Source organism: Hemiscyllium ocellatum, chromosome 19 (genome assembly GCF_020745735.1).
Source record: "Hemiscyllium ocellatum isolate sHemOce1 chromosome 19, sHemOce1.pat.X.cur, whole genome shotgun sequence".
Lineage (NCBI taxonomy): Eukaryota > Metazoa > Chordata > Chondrichthyes > Orectolobiformes > Hemiscylliidae > Hemiscyllium > Hemiscyllium ocellatum.
In genome coordinates this window covers 5,078,945-5,103,909 of record NC_083419.1, presented here as the reverse complement: position 1 = coordinate 5,103,909, position 24,965 = coordinate 5,078,945, and the positions used below count along the sequence as shown (strand labels likewise).

Sequence of the window (24,965 nt, the reverse complement as noted above, 5' to 3'; positions counted from 1 at the left end):
CATTTGCTCCGAGGAAGCTAGGAAGGGGGATCTTGAAACTGTGTAGTCTCAGTCTTACTAGCAGGTCGGCATGCTTACCAGGTTTCCTAGCCGGTTTATTACATTGGAGTGGTCCGGTGGTCTGGTGGAGTGGATTGTGTCCTATATTCTAAGCGCAGCAGGTCAGGTAGCATCCAAGGAGCAGGCGAATCGACATTTCGGGCATGAGCCCTTCTTCAGGAATGAGGAGAGGGTGCCAAGCAGGCTAAGATAAAAGGTAGGGAGGAGGGACTTGGGGAAGGGGCGTTGGAAATGCAGTAGGTGGAAGGAGGTTAAGGTGAGGGTGATAAGGTGAGGGTGATAGGCCGGAGTGGGGGTGGGGCGGAGAGGTCAGGATCTCAGGCGACCGAATCAACACAGGCATTTACTATAAACCGACCGAACTCCCACAGCTACCTAGACTACACCTCCTCCCACCCTGCCCCCTGTAAAAATGCCATCCCATATTCCCAATTCCTTTGTCTCCGCCGCATCTGCTTCCAGGAGAACCAGTTCCAATACCAAAGAACCCAGATGGCCTCCTTCAAAGACCGCAATTCCCCTCAGACGTGATCGACGATGCTCTCCACCGCATCGCCTCCACTTCCCGCTCCTCCGCCCTTGAGCCCCGCCCCTCCAATCGCCACCAGGACAGAACCTCACTGGTCCTCACCTACCACCCCACCAACCTCCATATACATCGTATCATCCGTCGACATTTCCGCCACCTCCAAACGGACCCCACCACCAGGGATATATTTCCTTCCCCATCCCTATCAGCGTTCTGAAAAGACCACTCCCTCCGTGACTCCCTTGTCAGGTCCACACACCCCACCAACCCAACCTCCACTCCCGGCACCTTCCCCTGCAACCGCAAGAAATGCAAAACTTGCGCCCACACCTCCTCCCTCACTTCCCTCCAAGGCCCCAAGGGATCCTTCCATATCCACCACAAATTCACCTGCACCTCCACACACATCATTTACTGCATCCGCTGCACTCGATGTGGCCTCCTCTATATTGAGGAGACAGGCCGCCTACTTGCGGAACATTTCAGAGAACACCTCTGGGACGCCCGAACCAACCAACCCAACCAGCCCGTGACTCAACACTTCAACTTCCCTTCCCACTCCACCAAGGACATGCAGGTCCTTGGACTCCTCCATCGCCAGACCATAGCAACACGACGGCTGGAGGAAGAGCACCTCATCTTCCTCCAACCACAAGGGATGAACTCAGATTTCTCCAGTTTCCTCATTTCCCCTCCCCCCACCTTGTCTCAGTCAAATCCCTTGAACTCAGCACCGCCCTCCTAACCTGCAATCTTCTTCCTGACCTCTCCGCCCCCACCCCCACTCCGGCCTATCACCCTCACCTTGACCTCCTTCTACCTCTCGCATTACCAACGCCCCTCTCCCAAGTCCCTCCTCCCTACCTTTTATCTTAGCCTGCTTGGCACACTTTCCTCATTCCTGAAGAAGGGCTCATGTCCGAAACGTCGATTCTCGTGCTCCTTGGATGTTGCCTGACCTGCTGCGCTTTTCCAGCAATACATTTTCAGCTCTGATCTCCAGCATCTGCAGTCCTCACTTTCTCCTATATTCTAAGTCCTTGGTAATAAAGGCAAGCCCCCATATCCCTCCTTCCCCACCTGCCTACCCGTGCTGACACCTTCAGGGATATATGGACATGTACACCAAGGTCCCTTCATTCCTCAGCACTCCCTAGGGACCTACCTTTCATAGTGTATGTCCTTCCCCTATTAAACCTCCCAAAATGTATCACCTCCCACTTATCAGGATTAAATTCCATCTGCCATTGCTCTGCCCAGTTTACCAGCTGATCAATATCAGACTGTAGCCTGATCCTCCTCACTATCAACTGCACCACCAATTTTGCTACATCTACGAACTTACTAATTAAACCTTCTACATTCACACCCAAGTTGTTAATGTATACAACAAACAGCAAGGGTCCTAACACCGATCCCATGGTACACTACCAACAGAGGCTTCCAATCACAAAAAATGGGATGTTCTTCAGAGGGTCAGTGTGGACTTGATGGACCAAATGGCCTGCTTCCACACTGTAGGGATTCTGCAATGATTGAGTCAATAAGAGCATGACCAATTGTCCAAATTCAATGTCATTTCCCTGTATTATTCCTTTCCATCACAGACTGACAGGCAGAGGGGGTGGGGTGGCCATGTTGGTAAGGGATGATATTCAGTCCCTTGCGCGGGGGAACCTAGAATCAGGGGATGTAGAGCCAGTGTGGATGGAGCTGAGAAATTCTAAGGGTAAAAAGACCTTCTTGGGAGTTATCTACAGGCCCCCAAACATTAGTCCGGATGCCGGATGTAAGTTGAATCAGGAGCTGAAATTGGCCTGTCGCAAAGATGTTACTACATTTGTTATGGGGGATTTCAACACGCAGGTAGACTGGGAGAATCAGGATGGTATTGGACCTCAAAAAAGAGACTTTGTGGAGTGCCTCAGAGATGGATTCTTAGAACAGCTGGTGCTGGAGCCAACCAGGGAGAAGGCAATTCTGGATCTGGTATTGTGCAACAAACCAGAATTAATCAGGGACCTCGAAGTGAAGGAGCCATTGGGAAGTAGTGACCATAATACAATAAGCTTCAGTCTGCAATTTGAGAGGGAGAGGGTACAATCGGAAGTGACAATATTTCTGTTGAATAAAGGGAACTATGGAGATATGAGGGAGGAGCTGGCCAAAGTTCAATGGTGCAATACCTTAGCAGGGATGACAGTGGAGGAACAATGGCGGATACTTCTGTGTATAATGCAGAAGTTGCAGGATCAGTTCATTCCAAAAAGGAAGAAAGATCCTAGGAGGAGGCAGGGGTTGCCGTGGCTGACGAGGGAAGTTAAGAAACATATAAAGTTAAAAGAGAAAAAATATAACATAGCAAAGATAAGTGGGAAAACTGAGGACTGGGAAGCTTTAAAAGAACAACAGAGGATTACTAAGAAGGAAATACGCAGAGGAAAAATGAGGTATGAAGGTAAACTGACCAAAAATATAAAGGAGGATAGTAAAAGCTTTTTTAAGTATGTGAAAGGAAAAAAATGGTTAAGACTAAAATTTGGCCCTTGAAGACAGAAACAGGGGAATATATTACAGGAAACAAAGAAATGGCAGAAGAATTGAATTGGTACTTCAGATCTGTGTTCACTGGGGAAGACACAAGCAATCTCCCTGAGGTAACAGTGGCTGAAGGACCTGAACTTAAGAGAATTTATATTTGCCAGGAATTGGTGTTGGAGAGACTGTTAGGTCTGAAGGTTGATAAGTCCCCGGGGCCTGATGATCTACATCCCAGGGTACTGAAGGAGATGGCTTGAAATATCGTGGATGCATTGGTGATTATTTTCCAGAGTTCGATAGATTCGGGATCAGTTCCTGCGGATTGGAGGGTGGCTAATGTTGTACCACTTTTTAAGGAAGGTGGGAGAGAGAAAGCAGGAAATTATAGACCAGTTAGTCTGACTTCAGTGGTGGGAAAGATGCTGGAGTCTATTATAAAGGATGAAATTACGACACATCTGGATAGTAGTAACAGGATAGGTCAGAGTCAGCATGGATTTATGAAGGGGAAATCATGCTGGACTAATTTTCTGGAATCTTTTGAGGATTTAACTCTGAAGATGGACGAGGGAGATCCAGTAGATGTAGTGTACCTGGACTTTCAGAAAGCTTTTGATAAAGTCCCACATAGGAGGTTAGTGAGTAAAATTAGGGTGCATGGTATTGGGGGCAAAGTACTAACTTGGATTGAAAGTTGGTTGGCTGATAGGAAACAAAGAGTAGTGATAAATGGCTCCATTTCGGAATGGCAGGCAGTGACCAGTGGGGTACCGCAGGGATCAGTATTGGGACCGTAGCTTTTTACAATATATGTGAATGATATAGAAGATGGTATTAGTAATAACATTACAAATTTGCTGATGACACTAAGCTGGGTGGCAGGGTGAAATGTGAGGAGGATGTTAGGAGATTACAGGGTTACCTGGACAGGTTAGGTGAGTGATCAGATGCAAGGCAGATGCAGTTTAATGTGGATAAATGTATGGTTATCCACTTTGGTGGCAAGAACAGGAAGGCAGATTACTACCTAAATGGAATTAATTTAGGTAAAGGGGCAGTACAGAGAGATCTGGGTGTTCTTGTACACCAGTCAATGAAGGTAAGCATGCAGGTACAGCAGGTAGTGAAGAAGGCTAATAGCATGCTGGCCTTCATAACAAGAGGGATTGAGTATAGAAGCAAAGAGGTTCTTCTGCAGATGTACAGGGCCCTGGTGAGACCACACCTGGAGTTCTGCGTGCAGTTCTGGTCTCCAAATTTGAGGAAAGACATTCTTGCTATTGAGGGAGTGCAGAGTAGGTTCACGAGGTCAATTCCTGGAATGGCAGGACTACCTTATGCTGAAAGATTGGAGTGACTGGGCTTGTATACCCTTGGGTTTAGAAGACTGAGAGGGGATCTGATTGAGACATGTAAGATTATGAAAGGATTGGACACTCTGGAGGCAGGAAACATATTTCCGCTGATGGGTGAGTGCCGAACCAGAGGATACAGCTTAAAAATACAAGGTAGACCATTTAGGACAGAGATGAGGAGAAACTTCTTCACCCAGAGAGTGGTGGCCGTGTGGAATGCTCTGCCCCAGAGGGCAGTGGAGGCCCAGTCTCTTGAATCACTTAAGAAAGAGTTGGATAGAGTTCTCAAGGATAGTGGAATCAAGGGTTATGGGGATAAGGCAGGAACAGGATACTGATTGAGGATGATCAGCCATGATCATATTGAATGGTGGTGCAGTTCGAAGGGCAGAATGGCCTACTCCTGCACCTATTGTCTATTTGGAAATGAAGCAACCTCTAAACATACTCAGAGACTGAGTTCCTACAGCCCTCTAGAACACAGAATTCTAAAGCTTCACCACCTTCTGACTGAAACATATTCTCCTCACCCCCGTCTTCAGTGGCTTTACCTGTATTCCACCTCTGGTTCAAAGTTCCTCTAGCAGGGGAAACCCCTTAGCTGCACCTACCCTTTCTACTCCTTTGAGTAGTTTGTAGGTTTCAGTGAGATCATTTCCCATTCTTTTGAAAATTGGGAGAAAATAGGCCTAGTTTTCCCAATCCCTCTCTATCGGACAGTGCCACCACTCTGGGAACAATTCTGGTGAATCTTTGTTGCACTCTCTCTATGGAAATTATCTCCTTCCTGAGATAAGGAGAGTTGAAAAGTGTGGTGCTGGAAAAACACAGCAGGTCAGGCAGCATACGAGGAGCAGGAGAGTCGATGTTTCTGGCATAATGTGTCAGGAATGTGTCAACTCTCCTGCTCCTCGGATGCTGCCTGACTGGCTGTGCTTTTCCAGCACCACAGTCTTCGACTCTCCAGCATCTGCAATCCTCACTTTCTCTGAGATAAGGAGACCAAAACCATGTTTAATATTGCAGGTGTGGTCTAACCAATCTCCTGTACAACTGACGCAAGACTTCACTACTTGGGTACTCATATTCTCTTGCGATAAAGGCTACATTTCTATTGGTCTTCCTAATAGCTGATTACACCTGTCTGTTAGTCTTCAGTCTCTTATCGACAAGGACATCTAAGTCTCTTTGTACATCTCCACCTTCCAACCTCTTACCATTTAAAAAATATTCTGCACATCCATTCCTCCAACCCAAGTGGGTATCCTCATATTTTTCCACATTGTACCAAAAATGCCACTAAGCAATCCAGAATTCCAGGCTAATGTTCCAGGGACACAAGTTCAAATCCTGCCATAGAAACAGATGGAATTTAGATTGAGTTTGTCAATCAGGAATGGAAATGTTATCTCGGTAATGGCGACCAGAATAATAACTGCCGATTGCTGTAAAAACCCATCTGGTTCACTGGGGACCCTTTGGGAAAGAAATCTGCCATCCTCACCTAGTCTAACCTTTATGTGACTCCAGAGCCACATCTTAACCACCCTCTGCAATGGCTGATCAAGACATTTAGATCAAGGGGCAGTTAAGAATGGACAATAAGATTAGATTAGATTACTTACAGTGTGTAAACAGGCCCTTCGGCCCAACAAGTCCACACCGACCCTCCGAAGTGCAACCCACCCAGACCCATTCCCCTACATTTACCCCAGCACCTAACACTACAGGCAATTTAGCATGGCCAATCCACCCTAACCTGCACATTTTATGGGCTGTGGGAGGAAACCAGAGCACCCGGAGGAAACCCACGCAGACACAGGGAGAATGTGCAAACTCCACACAGACAGTCGACCAAGGTGGGAATGGAACCTGGGTCTCTGGCAGCAGTGCTAGCCACTGCGCCACCATGCCAGCAGCACTGACGTCTACTGAACAAATAGAACAAACTGGTTGAGGCTGCGGGATGATAACAACTTGCATTTATATCGTGTCTTTGATGCACTAAATACATTCACAGGAGTGTTAACCAGGTTGCCAGGGTTGGAGGGTTTGAGCTATAAGGAGAGGCTGAACAGGCTGGGGCTGTTTTCCCTGGAGCATCGGAGGCTGAGGGGTGACCTTATAGAGGTTCATAAAATTATGAGGGGCATGGATAGGATAAATAGACACAGTCTTTTCCCTGGGGTGGGGGAGTCCAGAACTAGAGGGCATAGGTTTAGGGTGAGAGGGGAAAGATATAAAAGGGACCTAAGAGGCAACATTTTCACGCAGAGTATGCACTGAGCTGCCAGAGGAAGTGGTGGATACAATTAAAGCTGTTAAAAGACATCTGGATGGGTATATGAATAAGAAGGGTTTCGAGGCAAATGGGCTAAGTACTGGGAAATGAGACTAGATTAAATCAGGATTTCTGGTTGGCATGGACAAGTTGGTCAAAGGGTCTGTTTCTGTGCTGTATAACTCAATGACCCTAAATGAAACTTTGGTACTGAGCCAAAGGGCAGGTGAGCAAAAGCTTGTTTAAAAAGTAGGTTGTGAGAGGCGTATGGTGAAGAGAGACAAAAAGGTTTAAGGAGGAAATTCCAAAGCATTGGACTCAGATATCTGAGTGTACAGTGACCACTGCGAGAGCGATGGATGGTGAGGATGTCTAAGCAAGTCAGGATCAGAGGCTCACAGAGATGTCGGGGAAATAGGAATTCTAGGGATGGGGAGGGGCAAGGCCAGGAAGGAGTTTGACAGTGAGGAACAGCATTTAACACTGACAGTCTGCTTCACAGGCAAACTAGAGAGGGTCAGTGAGATTGTGGGGGACTGGCATGAGTTAGAAGTTTTCGAGCTGAGCACAGGGGAAGGTGGGTGGCTAGCCAGAAGAGTGCTACAAATAGTCAAGTCCGTACAATATTTATAAATAACAGTGATGATCAATTCATGAGCAATTTGAGCAGCCCATCTTGGAGCTTAATGTTTCCACTACTCAGTGCCCAGAATAGCGTCATCTCACTCACTGACACGGCCTTTAATGTAACCTCACTTGCACCGTCTGCTTAAGACTGACCTTTTAACCTCACTGGGAATTAAATCTTGATCCTATCAAGCTTTTAACGAAATGTCACTTCAGAATGACAGAGGAAGGGATGGGCCCTGTCAGAGATTTCAACTTGAGGGCTGGATTTTACTCATCTCTCAGGAGGAGGGAAAAATGATATTGCCAATCCTGGTATACAGAGAGAGCAGAATGATTGAGTCGGTGTAGACCCACACTTTCTGCGTGAGTTGCGGGTGATTTTCAGACACAAAAACAAAGTTTAAAGACAGACATTGACTGAAAATGATCTAATAGGATTCTGTCCTGAATATCCACGGGATATTTTCATGCATTGGGCAACTTGTATTTTCTGATAAAACCCAGTTTAGATATCAAGAGGACAGTACAAAGAGACTGCAGAGAGATAGAGACAGGCTGGCAGTATGGGCATGAATGTGACGGGTGGATAAAGTATAGGGCATTGTGAGGTTATCCACAGAAGGTACGGGTGGAACTCAGTAGGTCTGGCGGCAGCTGTGAAAAAGGAACAGAGTTAATATTATAGAGTCACACAGCATGGGAACAGAAACACACCCTTCTATCCAACCAGTCCACCATGATCATATAATCCCAAACTAAGCTGATCCCACCTGCCTGTGTATCACCCATATCCCTCCAAACTTTTCCTATTCATGAACTTATCCAGATGTCTTTCAAATTCTGTAACTGTACCTGCATCTAACACTTCTCCTGGCAGTTCATTCCACACACGAACCACTCACTGCGTAAAAACGTTGCCCCCTCATGTAGTTTTTAAAACTTTCTCCTCCCACCTTAAAAATATAGCCTCTCGTTTTGAACTGCCCAGCCCTAGGGAAGAGAACCTTGCCATTCACTTTATCGAGCGTGCTAAGTGCCTTCTTAACCACGCTGTCTCTCTGCCACACAAACCTCAGAGAGTTGTCTACCTGAAGCCCAAGGTCTTCTCTGGTTCGAAAATACAGCCACATGAGACTCAAAATGTTATCTCTAGTTCTTTCTTCACAGAAGCTGTCGGTTTCTCCAGCACTATCTGTTTTCCTTCAGATCTCCAGCACTAACAGTACTTTGTTTTTATTTTATGTGACATTAAATCATTTTTTACAGAAAATCATCATAACTTTTGAATGGTGAAGGACAAGGAAATGTTTACATTCAGAGCGACTTGCACAAGTGAACATGAAGGTGCTGCGAGCAATGAGGAAGGTAAATGATACTTTGAGTTTTATTACAAAGTAATGGGAGTGCATGAGTAAATCCAGCTCAGTACAGTTATACAGAGCATTGGAGTAGCCACATTGACAATATCAAATGCAGTTTGATCTCCTGACCAAGTAAAGGTAGATTCATCACTGTCCCATCGTCATTAGAGAGAAAGGGTTGGAACTTTACCTGAGGGTCACCATGCTGCAGGTTCATAGAATCCCCACAGTGTGGAAACAGGCCATTCGGCCCAACAAGTCCACACTGACCCTCTGAAAAGTACCCCAGACCCATTCCTTTATCCTGTTACTCTATAGTTCCCCTGACTAATGCACCTAACCTATACATCCCTGAACACTATGGAAAACTTAGCATGGCCAATTCACCCAACCTGCACATCTTTGGACTATGGGAGGAAACCAGAGCACACAGAGGTAAACCCGCACAGACAAAGAGAGAATGTGCAGACTCCACACAGACAGTCACACGAGACTGGAATCAAACCCAGGACCCTGGTGCTGTGAGGCAACAGTGTTAACTGCTGAGCCACTGTGCCATCCCTGTGAAAGGTGAAGTTAGAGAAGGCAGGATGTTCAAAGTGACATCATTCAGGCTGGGCATTAAAACCTGTTAACAGCCATTCAGCCAACTGAGCTAACCAACTGTCCAAGGAAAGTCATACCTGCCCCAGAGGGAGTACAACAATCCAGGCTGGATTTTGGAGTTAGTGGGCTGTCCAATGAGAAAAGATTGTGTGCAATAGGCCATTCCCCAGACTCTGTACAAATAAAAGGTGAACACCAAAATTGAATCCCCACGACCAACATCCTGAGGGTTACTATTTGCTAGAAGCAGTCTGAATTAGCCATATCAATGCCGTAGCTACATGAGTGGGTCACAGCTCAGGAGTCATGCAGTAGATCACCTCCTGACTCTCCAAAACCTGTCCACTATCCACAAGACACAAGTCAGGAATGTGATGGAATACTCCCCGCTTGGGGGCAGCTCTAACAACACTCAAGAAGCCCGCTTAAATGGCTCCACGTCCACAAGCATCCATTCCCTCCACCATTGACGCTCAATAGCAGCAGTGTGTACCACCTACAAGATGCACTACAGAAATTCACCAAAGATCCTCAGACAGCACCTTCCCAACCCGCGACCACTTCCATCTCGAAGGACAAGGACAGCAGATACGTGGGAACACCACCCCCCTGCAAGTTCCCCACCAAGCACACACCATCCTGACTTGGAAATATATCAACGTTCCTTCTATATCACTGGGTCAGAATCCTAGAATTCCCTCCTAAGGGCATTGTGGGTCTACCCACAGCACATGGACTGCAACGGTTCAAGAAAGCAGCTCACCCCCACCTTCTCAAGGGGCAACTAGGGAACGGTAATAAATGCTGACCCAGCCAGTGACACATGTCCTTTGAACAAATAAAAAAAATTCTGATTCAATGCTTGGTCTATTATTTTAATATCTTCTCGCACAGTGTCAACACTCTGCTGTAACACTCCATTTCAATGTGCCTCCAGTTTCCGCCCTAGACTCTAGAATTACTTCCAAAAACCTCTCCATTTCATTGCTGTCTTTTAAAGGTCACCCTACAGCCTAACTCTAGCCAGGATATTTGTTACCTGTCCAAAAGTCTATTTCTTCCATTGAGTGTCGGTTTCTTTTGTCAGATTGTGTTCCGAATATGGAATGGCCTAGGGCTTCTTGCTATGTTAAAGGCACTACATAAATGCAGACTGTTGCTGGCCTAAAGAGGATATTTGGACATTTGGATATATAGGACAAACAGGAAGACAGCTAACAATCCGCATACATGAACATCAACTAGCCACGAAACGACACGACCAGCTATCCCTAGTAGCCACACACTCAGACAACAAGCAACATGAATTCGACTGGGAAAACACTACTATCATAGGGCAAGCCAGACAGAGAACAGCCAGGGAATTCCTAGAGGCATGGCATTCATCCACAAACTCCATCAACAAACACATCGACCTGGACCCAATATACCAACCACTACAGCGGACAGCTGAAACTGACACCCGGAAGCGGCAAGGACAGACCACTATAAATACCGGAAGAAACATCAAAGGAGCGCTTCGCAGGAGGCTCCAGAGCACTGATGATGTCGCCTAGCCAGGGGACGAAACGTTTGCAACAAAAACTTCCAGCTCGGCGAACAGAACCACAACAACGAGCACCCGAGCTACAAATCTTCGCACAAACCTTGAGGATATTTGGAGTTTTGAGTTGAAAGGAAGGTACTTACATTCAGCCAGCATTCCGACTTCCTTACATTTCCTCAGGCGACACTCCTGACACCTCCGCCTCATGTACATATCCATCTCACAGTTCCCTCCGTTCTTACACTTGTACACCGCGTTCTTAGTGATGCTGCGACGGAAGAATCCTGGAGGGGGATTTCAAATGAAGAAACTTTGGAAACATGTTGCACAGCTCAGTCCGTGAAAGTTCACTTCTGCTCAGGTCAACACAAGTTCACTAAATGAGAACAGTAATTCTGTTGAAAAGAGAGGTGAAACTGAAGCTTTCCATCTCACACTCACCAGGATAAATGCAAGAGTGACAAATCTTAAACAGTCACAACAATTTATACTGCAGGAGGGAAGTGTGCTCTGGCAACAGCAAAGTCTTCACAGTGGAAGACATGAGTAATATCCCAACAATTAAAGGGAGTCAGGGGGCTGAGTTGAATTTGGTTGCCATTACAAAAGAGAAAGTGCTAGAAAAGCTAAAAGGTCTTAAAATTGATAAATCTCCAGGCCCCGATAGGATACATCCTAGAGTTCTGAGGGAGGTGGCTGAGGAAATAGCGGAGGCATTGGTTGAGAATTTTCAAGAGTCACTGGAGTCAGGGAAAGTCCCGGATGATTGGGAGATCGCTGTTGTAACCCCCTTGTTCAAGAAAGGATCAAGGCAAAAGTTGGAAAATCATAGGCCAATTAGCCTAACCTCGGTTGTTGGTAAAATTCTAGAATCCATCATTAAGGATGAGGTTTCTCAATTCTTGAAAGAGCAGAGTCTGATTAGAACAAGTCAACATGGATTTAGTAAGGGGAGGTCGTGCCTGACAAACCTGTTGGAATTCTTTGAAGAGGTGACAAGTAGGTTAGATCAGGGAAACCCAGTGGATGTGATCTATCTAGACTTTCAAAAGGTCTTTCATAAGGTTCCACACAGGAGGCTGCTGAGTAAGGTAAGGGCCCATGGTGTTCGAGGTGAGCTACTGGTATGGATTGAGGATTGGCTGTCTGACAGAAGGCAGAGAGTAGGGATAAAAGGTTCTTTTCGGAATGGCAGCCGGTGATGAGCGGTGTCCCGCAGGGTTCAGTGTTGGGGCTGCAGCTATTCACGTTATATATTAATGATCTGGGTGAAGGGACTGGGGGCATTCTAGCGAAGTTTGCCGATGAAACGAAGTTAGGTGGACAGGCAGGTAGTACTGAGGAAGTGGGGAGGCTGCAGAAGGATCTAGACAGTTTGGGAGAGTGGTCCAGGAAATGGCTGATGGAATTCAATGTGAACAAATGAGAGGTCTTGCACTTTGGAAAAAAGAATACAAGCATGGACTACTTTCTAAAATGTGAGAAAATTCATAAAGCCAAAGTACAAAGGGATCTGGGAGTCGAGGATTCTCTAAAGGTAAACATGCAGGTTGAATCCGTGATTAAGAAAGCGAATGCAATGTTGTCATTTATCTCAAGAGGGTTGGAATATAAAAGCACTGTTGTGCTACTGAGCCTTTATAAAGCTCTGGTTAGGCCCCATTTGGAGTACTGTGTCCAGTTTTGGTCCCCACACCTCAGGAGGGACATACTGGCACTGGAGCGTGTCCAGCGGAGATTCACACGGATGATCCCTGGAATGTTAGGCCTAACATATGAGGAACAGCTGAGGATCCTGGGATTGTATTCATTGGAGTTTAGAAGATTAAGGGGAGATCTAATAGAAACTTACAAGATAATGCATGGCTTGGAAAGGGTGGACGCTAGGAAATTGTTTCCATTAGGTGAGGAGACTAGGACCCGTGGACACAGCCTTAGAACTAAAGGGGGTAAATTCAGAACAGAAATGCGGAGACATTTCTTCAGCCAGAGGGTGGTGGGCCTGTGGAATTCATTGCCGCAGAGTGCAGTGGAGGCCGGGACGCTAAATGTCTTCAAGGCAGAGATTGATAAATTCTTGATGTCGCAAGGAATTAAGGGCTACGGGGAGAATGCGGGTAAGTGGAGTTGAAGTGCCCATCAGCCATGATTGAATGGCGGAGTGGACTCGATGGGCCAAATGGCCTTACTTCCACTGCTATGTCTTATGGTCTTATAGTGAGTGTGAGGGTGAGTAGGATTGTGAATGGGGAGTGTGGACATGAGTGGGGAGTGGGGAGTGTGAGTGGGAGTAATAGTGGGAGGGTGAGTGTGAATGGGAGTGTGAATGGGGAGTGGGAGTATGAGTGAGAGTAGGAGTAGGAGTGTGAGTGTGGGTGTGAGTGTGAGTAAGAGTGTGACTGTGAGGAGTGGGAGTGTGATTGTGAGTGTGAGTAGGAGTGGGGAGTGTGAGTGTAGTGTGAGTAGGAGTGGGGAGTGTGAGTGGGAGTGTGAGGGGAAGTGTGAGTGTGAGTGTGAGTGGGGAGTGTGAGTGTAGTGTGAGTAGGAGTGGGGAGTGTGAGTGTGTGAGTGGGAGTGGGAGTGGGAGTGGAAGTGTGAGCGTGAGTGTGTGAGTTCGAGTGGGGAGTGTGAGTGGGAGTGGGGAGTGTGAGTGTGAGTGGGAAGTTGGGAGTGTGAGTGGCGAGTGTGAATGTGTGTGAGTGTGAGTGGGAGTGTGAGTGTGAGTGGTGAGTAGGGAGTGTAAGTGTGAGTGTGAGTGGGGAGTGTGAGTGGGAGTGTGAGTGTGAGTGGGGAGTGTGAGTGTAAGTGGGGAGTGTGAATGGGGAGTGTGAGTAGGAGTGGGGAGTGTGAGTGTGAGTGTGAATGGGGAGTGTGAGTGGGAGTGTGAGTGTGAATGGGAGTGGGAGTGGGGAGTGTGAGTGTGAGTGAGTGTGGGAGTGGGGTGTGGGAGTGCGAGTGTGAGTGGGGAGTGTGAATGTGAGTGAGTGTGAGTGGGGAGTGTGAGTGTGTGTGGGAGTGGGGAGTGTGAAAGGGGAATGTGTGTGGGAGGGGGAGTGGGAGTGGGGAGTGTGAGCATGAGCGTGAGTGGGGAGTGGAGAGTGAGAGTGTGAATGTGAGTGTGAATGTGAGTGGGAGTGGGAGTGGGGAGTGTGAGTGAGTGTGAGTGGGAGTGGGAGTGGGGAGTGTGAGTGTGAGTCTCAGTAGGAGTGGGAGTATGAGTGTAAGTGTGTGTGAGTGGGGAGTGCGAGTGTGAGTGGGAGCGGGAGTGTGAGTGGAAGTGGGAGTAGGAGTATGAGTGTAAGTGAGTGTGAGTGGGGAGTGTGCATGTGAGTGGGGAGTGCGAGTGTGAGTATGAGTGGGGAGTGTTAAGTGTGATTGTGAGTGGGAGTGTGAGTAGGGAGTGTGAGTGGGAATGGGAGTGTTAAGTGTGATTGTGAGTGGGGAGTGTGAGTGGGGAGTGTGAGTGTAAGTGTGAGTGGGGAGTGTGAGTGGGGAGTGTGAGTGTAAGTGTGAGTGGGGAGTGTGAGTGTAAGTGTGAGTATAAGTGTGAGTGTGAGTGGGGAGTGTGAGTGGAAGTGTGAGTGTGAGTTTGAGTGTGAGTGTGAGTTTGAGTGTGAGTGGGGAGTGTGAGTGTGAGTGTGACTGGGGTGTGTGAGTGTGAGTGTGAGTGTGAGTGGGGAGTGTGAGTGTGAGTGGGGACTGTGAGTGTAAGTGTGAGTGTGAGTTTGAGTGTGAGTGGGGAGTGTGAGGAGTGTGAGTGTGAGTGTGAGTTTGAGTGTGAGTGGGGAGTGTGAGTGGGAGTGTGAGTGGGAGTGTGAGAGGGGAGCATGAGTGTGAGTGGGGAGTGTGAGTGGAAGTGTGAGTGTGAGTGGGGAGTGTGAGTGAGAGTGTGAGTGGGGAGTAGGGAGTGTAAGTGTGAGTGTGAGTGGGGAGTTTGAGTGTGAGTGGGGAGTGTGAGTGAGTGGGAGTGGGAGTGTGAGTGGGGAGTGTGAGTGTGAGTGTGAGTTTGAGTATGAGTGGGGAGTGTGTGGAGTGTGAGTTTGAGTGTGAGTGTAAGTGTGAATGTGAGTGGGGAGTGTGAGTGTGAGTGGGAGTGGGGTGTGTGAGTGTGAGTGTGAATGTGAGTGGGAGTGTAAGTGTGAATGTGAGTGGGGAGTGTGAGTGTGAGTGGGGAGTGTGAGTGTGAGTGTGAGTGTGAGTGGGGGTGGAGGGTTGGTGGCGGTTTCCCCCTGTTGAGGGACATTGAGATTGCAGCAATGCTGTGATGGAGACTCGAAGATCAGGTCTCAATCCTGCAAAATAAGACAATAGAAGCTGCGTGTTCACCTCTCCAATGGATTCAGGGCCTGTGTGTGCACGACTCTCACTGATTCTGTCCTTCAGAATCCACTGGAAAATGCTTCAATCCAGCTTTTACCCCTTTCTGGGAGCAGATCTGATTTTCAGACATTGGAATTTTTAGAAAATGTAGCGTATTTTCAGAACTGACTCATTAAACCAGAGGTTTCCTTGCTCTCTCAGCAGAGTGTCAAAGATTACACATCACTGTTTTGAAAAATGGCACAGATGTCAGCAATTGACCAGTATTTATCTCTCAATCAGCATCAGATGAGGACCTTATCATTTATCACACTGACGACGTTTGGAGTTTGCTGTGTATAAATTAGCTACAATCCAGTGGGGACGACCTTTCCAAATGTTTCATTAGCTGGAAAGCTCTTTGGACATCTTGGGGTCATGAAGGTGCTTCTCTGATGCAATCGGTGACCTCCAACCCTCTCCTGTTTACAGACAGTGGGTATTATACACAGCGCTGGATTAACATTGAAGGTAGTTACACTTTAATCACAATAAACACATATTATTGAAATTAGCTAAGCCTCAGCTAACAGGCAAACAAGGCAGAAAGAAACTGCAGTTCACTGGCTCAATCCAGCAATTTAACTAATGAGGCATCAACATTACCACAGGAGTCCTTTATACAGAAGGTTATATTGCTTTTAAATCAATTGTTAAGCCCCTCTGAGAATTATTGCTCCTTTTCCAAAGATTGTGAGAGTTGTGCGAAGTGTTGTTAAACTTTAAACTGCTTTAAATTTTACTTATCATGCCATTTGTTAATCTTCATGACATAATTGGCCAATAAAAAATACTTTGATTTCCACACTACCGGGGAGTTAGACAATGTGAAATGAAGGGCATTAAGAAAGATGAAGTTAAAGAAATTATTGAGATGTAGGAACAAAGGGACCCGGGGGGTATATCTGTTCAAATACAGGCCATTCTGATGCAACATGAGCTTCATTAACGCAAATGCGCTTTAATGTGATTGACAAATTGAGGATGCTGTACTTTCAACCTGTGTTCGCTGTAACGCGATTATATCGCCAACGTTTTGAGCACTGTTCCTAAAGTACAATGTCTCTGTAACACAGGGTTGCACATGAATGTAACCAGAGCATTAGTAGAAGAGCTGACCGCAGTTGATGGGATGGGAAGGGCGTTCATAAGGCATGTAGGATTTTAGAAATAGAGTCATGGAATACAAAAGCAAGCATGTTCTGATAAACCTTTGTAAGTCCTTGCTCCTGGTTTTAACTGGAGAATCTGTTCTGGGCACCATGCAATGTTAAAGCTTTGGAAATGGTTGATGAGGTAAGGCCTGTGAAGGTCTCAAAAGGTTCAGCCATGAGGACAGGTTGAGGCACGTCTCTTTGGAGAAAAGGAAATAGAGAAGAGATTTGATTAAAGCATTTAAAACCATGAAGAGGCTGGACAAAAGGAAATCGGATAAGTACAGTACTTGGGAAACAGAAATTTACAATGGTACAGGACTGGAGCAAGTGAGTGAGACTAATTCGATAGCTTTTCCAAACTGCATTGAGGGCTGAATGGCCTCTTTCTGTGATCTACATGAACGTTAACAGGGAAAACCTTTCCCATTGAGAGACGTTGAGCATTGCTTCTTTCACCAGTCATTCTGAACCAGTGGTGACAGGAGGTGAACTGCTTTCACAACTTGAGTGATTAGGATCTGGATTGTGCTGCCCAGTGACTGTGGTGGAGGCTGGTTTGACTGAGGTTTTAAAAAGGCAATTGCATAGTTAGCAGAAGAGAAAGTTACATGCAGTAAACCTTACAGTGGGAGAGGGAACATTCAGTCTACATGCTGCACTAAAATAACAACTACATTGGCAGCACAAGGGGTCACTTTCAGGAGTTAGACACCAAATTAAGAAGCAGGGCTTCAAAGATTAGTATTCCCTAGATTCACTAAGGGGAGACAATGGCCTAGAGATATTATCAGCCCAGAGGACCCCAGTAAAGATCTGGGAACAGGTTCAAATCCTGCCATAGTGGATGGTGCAATTTAGATTCAATTCATGGAAAAGATCTGGAATTAAGAGTCTAAAGATGATTATGAATCAATTGTCAGGAAAAACCCATCTGGTTCACTCATGCCCTTTAGGGAAGGAAACTGCCATCCTGTCTGGCCTACATGTGACTCCAGACCCATCAGCAATGTGATTGACTCTTAAACCGCCCTCTCGGTAATAAATGCTGGCCTAGTCTGCGATACACTCATCCCGTGAATAAAACAAAATTACCTGAGCCATGTGTAAATTGGCATGGGAGGAAATAGAATTAGAGAAGTGATTGTGTGGCTCAAAGACAGTTGTGGAGGAGGTGGGTATTGGTTCATGGGCATTGGCATCAGTACAGGGGATAATGGAGGCTGTGCCATTGGGAAGCTTTACACCTGAATCAGTCTTCCAGCTGGCCACAGGATGAGGAAAGTAGAGAGGGTTCTAAACTAAATAGAGGGACAAAGGATCAAATTTGGGTTGATGTGGGAATCAAAGAGTGGGAGATGAAGCAAGGAAAGAAATATAATAAAATGGGAAGTGATGCACAGGAAGGAATAAGGTGAAATCTAGAAGCAAACAAACATAGATCCAGAGGTTTCAGAACAATAAAGACAAAATTAAAGGCTCTGTATCTGAATTCGTGTAGCATTCTAAACAAACCAAATGTACTGAGACCGAAAATAGAACTAATTACGTATAACCTGATAGACATTACAGAGACGTGGCTACAGGTTGACATCGACTGGAATCTGAGTTTTGAAGGAGGATGACATCTCAGGAGGACAGGAAGCTGGGAAAAGGCAAAGGGCTGGCTCTGTTAATAAGTTATGGTGTTAGCACAGTACAGAAGGATGGCCCACACGCAGGAAGCCAGGATGTAGAAGTAGCTTGGGTAAATGATAGAGACGTTGTACAAGCTTCCAAATAATAGTCATACAGTTATAGAGTAATACAGCATGGGAACAGGCCCTTCGGCCCAAACTGCTCAATGCTGACCAGGGTGCCCGCTCAGCCTGCATTTGGTCCCTATCTCTCTAAACCTTTCCCAACCATGTATCCATGTAAATGTTTTAAAATGTTGTTATCGTGCCTGCCTCAACTACTTCCTCTGGCAGCCCATTCCATATCCGCACCACTCTCTGCCTGAAGAAGTTGCCCCTCAGGTCCGTCCTAAATCTTTCCCCTCTCACCTTAAACCTATGCCCTCTGGTTTTCAATTCCCCGTCCCTGGGAAAAAGACTATATGCATTCATCCTGGCTTTGCCCCAAATGGTTTTACCCACCTCAGTAATACCCATACAGTAAGATGGAGAATAAAGGAATAATGGATGGGAACTTGTCAGAAATATTCAGTGATAATCATGAGGGGGGGGGGGGGGTTTTAATCTGAAACTTGTGTAGAAAATATGGTTGGGCAAAGGCAGCTTAGATTGTTTCTGGGATAATTTCTTAGAAGAGACCATGCTGAAGCCAAGCAGACAGCAGACTAGATGGCACCTGGTATTGTGCAATGAGGTTGGATTAATTAGTAACCTCGCAGTGAAGGTGTGTCGAATTAGCAGCAGCTATAACATGATTGCATTTCAAGGGAGTGGGCCCAGAATTTAAACTTAAATGATGTGTGCATGAAAGCAGATGTGCCTAAATTCAACTGGTTAACAAAAAGATCTTAATGATGCTGTGACAGACATTGAACAAGAGTATTTCAAAATGCACAGATTCAATACATTCTAATGGGTAAGAAAAGATCCTAGGGACAGCCCTACTGTCTGTTGATAACTAGAAATGGTGTGAAGGAGATGTTATATTTAACCAAGTTATTTGGGTTTGAATGTGCTGTGAGCAAAGAGGAACTTTTGGTAGATGCACAACACTTAGATTTCAGTTGAGAGTGTGGTTCTGGAAAAGCGCAACAGGTCAGGCAGCATCCAAGGAGCAGGAAAATCAACGTTTCAGGCAAAAGCCATTCCTTATCTCCAGCATCTGCAGGCCTCACTTTCGCCTTAGATTTCTGGAAAGCATTTATGCCACATCAAAGGTCATTCAGGGAAATGAAAGCTCACAGTGCAAGAGGTACCAGGGTAGCATGGATCAGAGATTGGCTATTGTAGTGATTGGCTGTTGTAGTGATTGGCTGTTGTAGTGATTGGAACAAGAACCAGGTAGATCTTATTTGCTGTGAGTTCCCTAATTGAGGTTGTTAACCTAGACCAATCAGGGAGTCCTGGCTGACAGAGATAAATAGGAGATTCAGAGACTCCTCAGTCTAGGGACTGGCTCTGAGCTGGCGGGTCAGCCCCATGTATCATGCACAGGTAAATAAAGGGTGACTTGGTGACAGGATACCAGCCTCCGTGCAGTTATTTCAGCTGGCAATCAGGAAGCAGAGGGTAAACATAAATACATTGTTTTCTGGTTAGCAAGATGGAGAGAGTGCTGTGCCCCAGGGAGCAGTGTTAGTGCCTCAACATTTTACAATCTATTTATAAATGAGATAGGTGAAGGAAGCAAAGGCGTGTTTGCTGATGACACAGTGATCATGAGGAAAGTAAGTTGTGAAGAGACCATAAGTAAGCTACATAGGGATAGAGATAATTTACAAGACAACGCAAACATCTGGCAAATGGAGTATAATGTGAGAATAGGTGGCATTGTGAATTTTGATAGGAAGAACGAAAAATGTCATATTATCTAAACAGTGAGAGATTGCAGAGCTTTGAGATGCAAAAGGATCTGGAAGTCCTCATACATCAATCACAAAACATTAATACACAGGCACAGCAAGTAATTAAGAAAGCTAATAGAAGGTGACCATTTATTATGAAGGGGGTGAAAGGTTATGTATCAGTTGTAGACCCTGGCCAAGCTTATATCCACTGAGGATCAGAAAGTAAGAGGTGACTTGAGAGCAACATTTATAGAAACATTAGATGTGGAGAATATGTTTTCTTCTTTGGGAAAATCTAGAACTTGGGGTCAGTATTTAAATATAACTCCACTATTGATGGTCTTTTCTTCATCGGTTTAAATTCTAAGCATCGGAGTCATAGTCATGGAGTCTTCGAGTCAATACAGCCCAGAAACAGATCTTTTGGTCCAACCAATCCATGCCAACCATAATCCCAAACTAAATAGTCTCCCCTGCCTGCACTTGGCCCATATCCCTCCAATATTTCTTACTCATGACCTTATCTAAATGTCTTTTAACCATTGTAACTGTTGCCATATCCATCACTTCCTCAGGAAGTTCATTCCACACACGCACCATTTCCTGTGTAAATAAAATTACCTCTCGTCTTTTTTAAATCTTTCTCCTGTCACCTGGAGATGCAAAGGAATCTGGGAATTCTAGTATACGAATCACAAAACATTAATTTGCAAATACAGCAAGTAATTAGGACAGCTAATGTGACCAACTATTGTGAAGGAAATTCTATAATTCCTCTAGACCTCTGTCTTTAAACCTCTTCAGTCCTCAATATGTCTCTCCTTTAAGATGGCCTTTAATTCCTAGCATTTTGAACAATCTTTTATCACTTGCACTGATACCCTTCCTTTGGGTAGTTGTTATCTAATAATGCTCCAGTTGAGTATATTGAGGCATTTTACTATATTAAGGGAGGTATATAAATACAAGTTGTTATTGTTGCTGTTGGCTAACAAGTCATCCTTCTCTTAAAAATTAACTACCACATTTTCACCTGCACCACACTGTCTCTGTTTCACACAGGAAGTCTACACTCTCTCTCAGTGAAAGCCCTCAACATCACTTACTCATGTTATCAAAGGAACATCAGTGAACCCTCCAACTTATCATTGCGCGAGACATCAATAGCAAAAAAAAATAGGAACTGGAGTAGACCATTCGATCCCTCAAGCCTGCTCCACCATTCATGGCTGATGACAACTTCCAAACTGTGAATGAATGACCAAATCTTTGATATGCTTTGCTTTATTACAGTGCAACAGTGACCTGGTGTCAATCTCCATTCAAGCGAAGGACCTCGCTCCAGCAGAGTCCATAATGCTATCACATGCTCGGCCAACACTCACTGCTTATTTCTCATCAACTAACACCTTGGTGCAGTGGGCATATGCATTTGCCTCAGTGAATTCCAGATGTTGGGATAAGGTGGAGAGTTTGACTTCTCAGGCATTATCTGCTCATATGCTTTGTTAGAACAATGAATGTTATAGAACATAGAACATAGAAAAATACAGCGCAGTATAGGCCCTTCGGCCCTCGATGTTGTGCTGATCCAAGCCCGTCTAACCTACACTAGCCCACTATCCTCCATATGCCTATCCAATGCCCGTTTAAATGCCCATAAAGAGGGAGAGTCCACCACTGCTACTGGCAGGGCATTCCATGAACTCACGACTCGCTGAGTAAAGAATCTACCCCTAACATCTGTCCTATACCTACCACGCCTTAATTTAAAGCTATGCCCTCTCGTAATATCTGACTCCATACGTGGAAAAAGGTTGTCATGGTCAACCCTATCTAAACCCCTAATCATCTTGTACACCTCTATCAAGTCACCCCTAAACCTTCTTTTCTCCAATGAGAACAGCCCCAAGTGCCTCAGCCTTTCCTCATACGATCTTCCTACCATACCAGGCAACATCCTGGTAAACCTCCTCTGCACCCGTTCCAGTGTCTCCACATTCTTCCTATAGTATGGCGACCAAAACTGCACACATTACTCCAGATGCAAGCCGCACCAGAGTCTTACACAACTGCAACATGACCTTAGGACTCCGGAACTCAATTCCTCTACCAATAAAAGCCAGTACGCCATATGCCTTCTTCATAGCACTATTTACCTGGGTGGCAACTTTCAGAGATCTGTGTACATGGACACCAAGATCCCTCTGCTCATCCACACTACCAAGTATCTGACCATTAGCCCAGTACTCCATCTTCTTGTTACTCTTACCAAAGTGAATCACTTCACACTTAGCTACATTGAACTCCATTTGCCACCTTTCTGCCCAGCTCTGCAGCTTATTTATATCCCGCTGTAACCTGCCACATCCTTCCTCACTGTCAACAACTCCACCGACTTTCGTATCATCTGCAAACTGCCTCGTGCCTATATAATATGTACACATTTGTTTTAATAAGTGAGGGCGCACTAGTCTTAGCATTTTGCATGTTTTGTAAAAGATGTAACTCCTACATCATCCATCTGTTACTGGGCAGCCATTGTAATACAGGTAGGAGGTGGCCACACTCAAACATGGGTGCATCAAATTCAGTACTGAGGGAACAGGCACTGTCACAGGGTTAGTACTGAGGGAATAGGCACTGTCGGAGGGTCAGTATTGAGGGAGCAGGCATTGTCGGAGGGTCAGTATTGAGGGAGCGGGCACTGTCGAATGGTCAGTGCTGAGGGAGTGGGCACTGTCAGAGGGTCAGTGCTGAGGGAGTGCTACACTGTTGGTGGGTCAGTACTGAGGGAGTGCCGCACTGTCAGAAACTCAGTACTGAGGGGGCACCGCACTGTCAGAGGGTCAGTCCTGAGGGGGAGCCACACTGTTAGAGGGTCAATACTGACGAAATGCTGCACTATTGGAGGGTCAGTGCTTAGGGAGCGCTGCACTGTCAGAGGGTCAGTGCTGAGGGAGAGTCGCACTTTCGGAGGGTCAGTGCTGAGAAAGTGCCACACTGCCAGAATGTCAGTCCTAGGGGTGTGCCGCATTGTTGGAGGATCAGTACTGATGGAGCACTAGACTCTCAGCGGGTCAGTACTGAGGGAGCACTGCACTGTCAGATTGTCAGTGCTGAAGGAGTGTTGCACTGTTGGAGGGTCAAAACTGAAGGACTGCCGCACTGTCGGAGGGTCAGTGCTGAAGGAGTGTTGCACTGTTGGAGAGTCAGCACTGAGGGAGTGCCGCACTGTTGGAGAGTCAGTGCTGAGGGAGCGCCGCACTGTTGGAGGGTCAGTCCTGAGGGAGGGCTGCTCTGTCAGAGGGTCAGTACTGAGGCAGTGTTGCACTGTCGGAGGGTCAGCAGTGAGAGAGCGCCACTGTTCGGGGACTGTCATTAGTTATCGAGTCATTACATCCCGTTAGATATTTCTTTACAAGTGGATTTTTGAATAAGGTCAGTGATGTGGCTGGGATTTTTCCCTAAACAATATCACTCCAACTGAGATAATCTATCCACTTTCACAGTCGTAGTTAATGGTTCCTTTAACTGCCTATTTTTGTGACATTTTTGAAGTGATTACAGTTCGAATGAAACTTCGCAACTTTCTCACAGGCCCTTCCTACATCCATAGCATGATGTTTTGAAAAGAATCAAGTCTAATTTTAGAATGATTGTGTTTTAAAAGATGATTTGAAACATGACTTGTGAAACCAAATTGCTAAAAATTCTTTTGCTCTCACATTGAAATGAATCATAATGAGATCTGGGTATTGATGCAAGATTTAAAACACAGGGAGACAGGAGAATATGAAGGCTTGCCATTAGAATAAGCAAGGTTCAGGCAGGCTTGATGGAGAGGTTGCACCACCTAAGGCCCAGTTTGACAGAGGGAATAAGAGATGTTGTCTGCACTTGATGATAAGTTGCTAGCCAAAGGATGCAGAAGGGGGCAGTTGAGCAGATATGTCCTATCTAAGCAGCAAGTTGTGATCTGGAGCACACTGTAGGCTAATTGGATAACTATTTCAAGAAACTTTTAAAAAGTTCATTCATGGGATGAGAGCATTGCCCATAGGGCAGTTAAGAGTCAACCATGTTGCTGTGGGACTGAAGTCACATGTAGGCCAGAGTGGGTAAGGACAGCAGATTCCTTCCCTGAAGGACATCAGTGACTCAGCTGCACTTTTCTGACAATCAATACGTGGTCATCATCAGACTGTTATTCCAGATTACTTTATTCTTTCCCTTGAATTCACATGCAACCATCTGCTGTGGCAGGATTTGAACCTGAGTCCCCAGAATGTTATCTGGATTAACAATCCAGTGATAATAGCACCAGGTCATCGCTTCCCCAAGCAGGGACACATGTTGTTCAGCCATTTCTTCTATAATGTGGTAATCGTGTTCCTGTGCACTCCTGCATGATACAAAACACTATAATGCAATCACGTTATAGCCAGCACACATGCTAAAAGTTTGCATTTTAGAAACAGCATTCCCTGTTCACAGATTGCGTTACACCCAATTTGCATTAACGGAAGTGTAAGATGATGGATTCACAAAGGTTAATTCCACAAGCTAAGATGTTGCTCCACCTACTCTGATATAGAACACAGCCAGTGGGGTAAGTTGGTGGTGAAGTTTGGACAGTTATATTCAGAGACAGCCATGAATTCCACACCTCGTGTTACAATCAGGACACTATCACTTGTGTATAGTCACTAAGACATAATTCAACTTATCCTAATAAGTTATCAGCTCCTTCTATCAGGAGTTAGTTATGTTTCATCCTTCACCACAAACTACCAAAAAACTCCTTGATGTGTCCAGGAAGATGAATGATTGGCAGCATCCTATCTCAAAAACCAGGCATCAGTATAACAGCAGGATGGGCTGAATATCCTCCTCTGTGCTGCATCAGGTGGACTGACTTTCAGAACCATGAAGTTATGCTGCAGTTGTACAAAAGTCTGGTGTGGCCACACTTGGCATATTGTGCACTGTTCTGGTCACCACCTCACAGGTAGGATGT

General features: G+C 45.7%; 1 protein-coding gene across 1 annotated transcript in view; it reads right to left on the bottom strand.

The window, feature by feature from the left end:
* nr1h4 (nuclear receptor subfamily 1, group H, member 4) overlaps window positions 1-24,965 on the bottom strand; it is an 85,470-nt gene that overhangs the window by 45,045 nt on the left and 15,460 nt on the right. The window contains exons 2-3 of the mRNA XM_060840040.1: window positions 11,053-11,193; window positions 1,678-1,689 (exon numbers count right to left, since the gene is read on the bottom strand). Coding sequence (XP_060696023.1) covers window positions 1,678-1,689; window positions 11,053-11,193 — 153 coding nt within the window. The remainder of the gene's footprint in view (window positions 1-1,677; window positions 1,690-11,052; window positions 11,194-24,965) is intronic.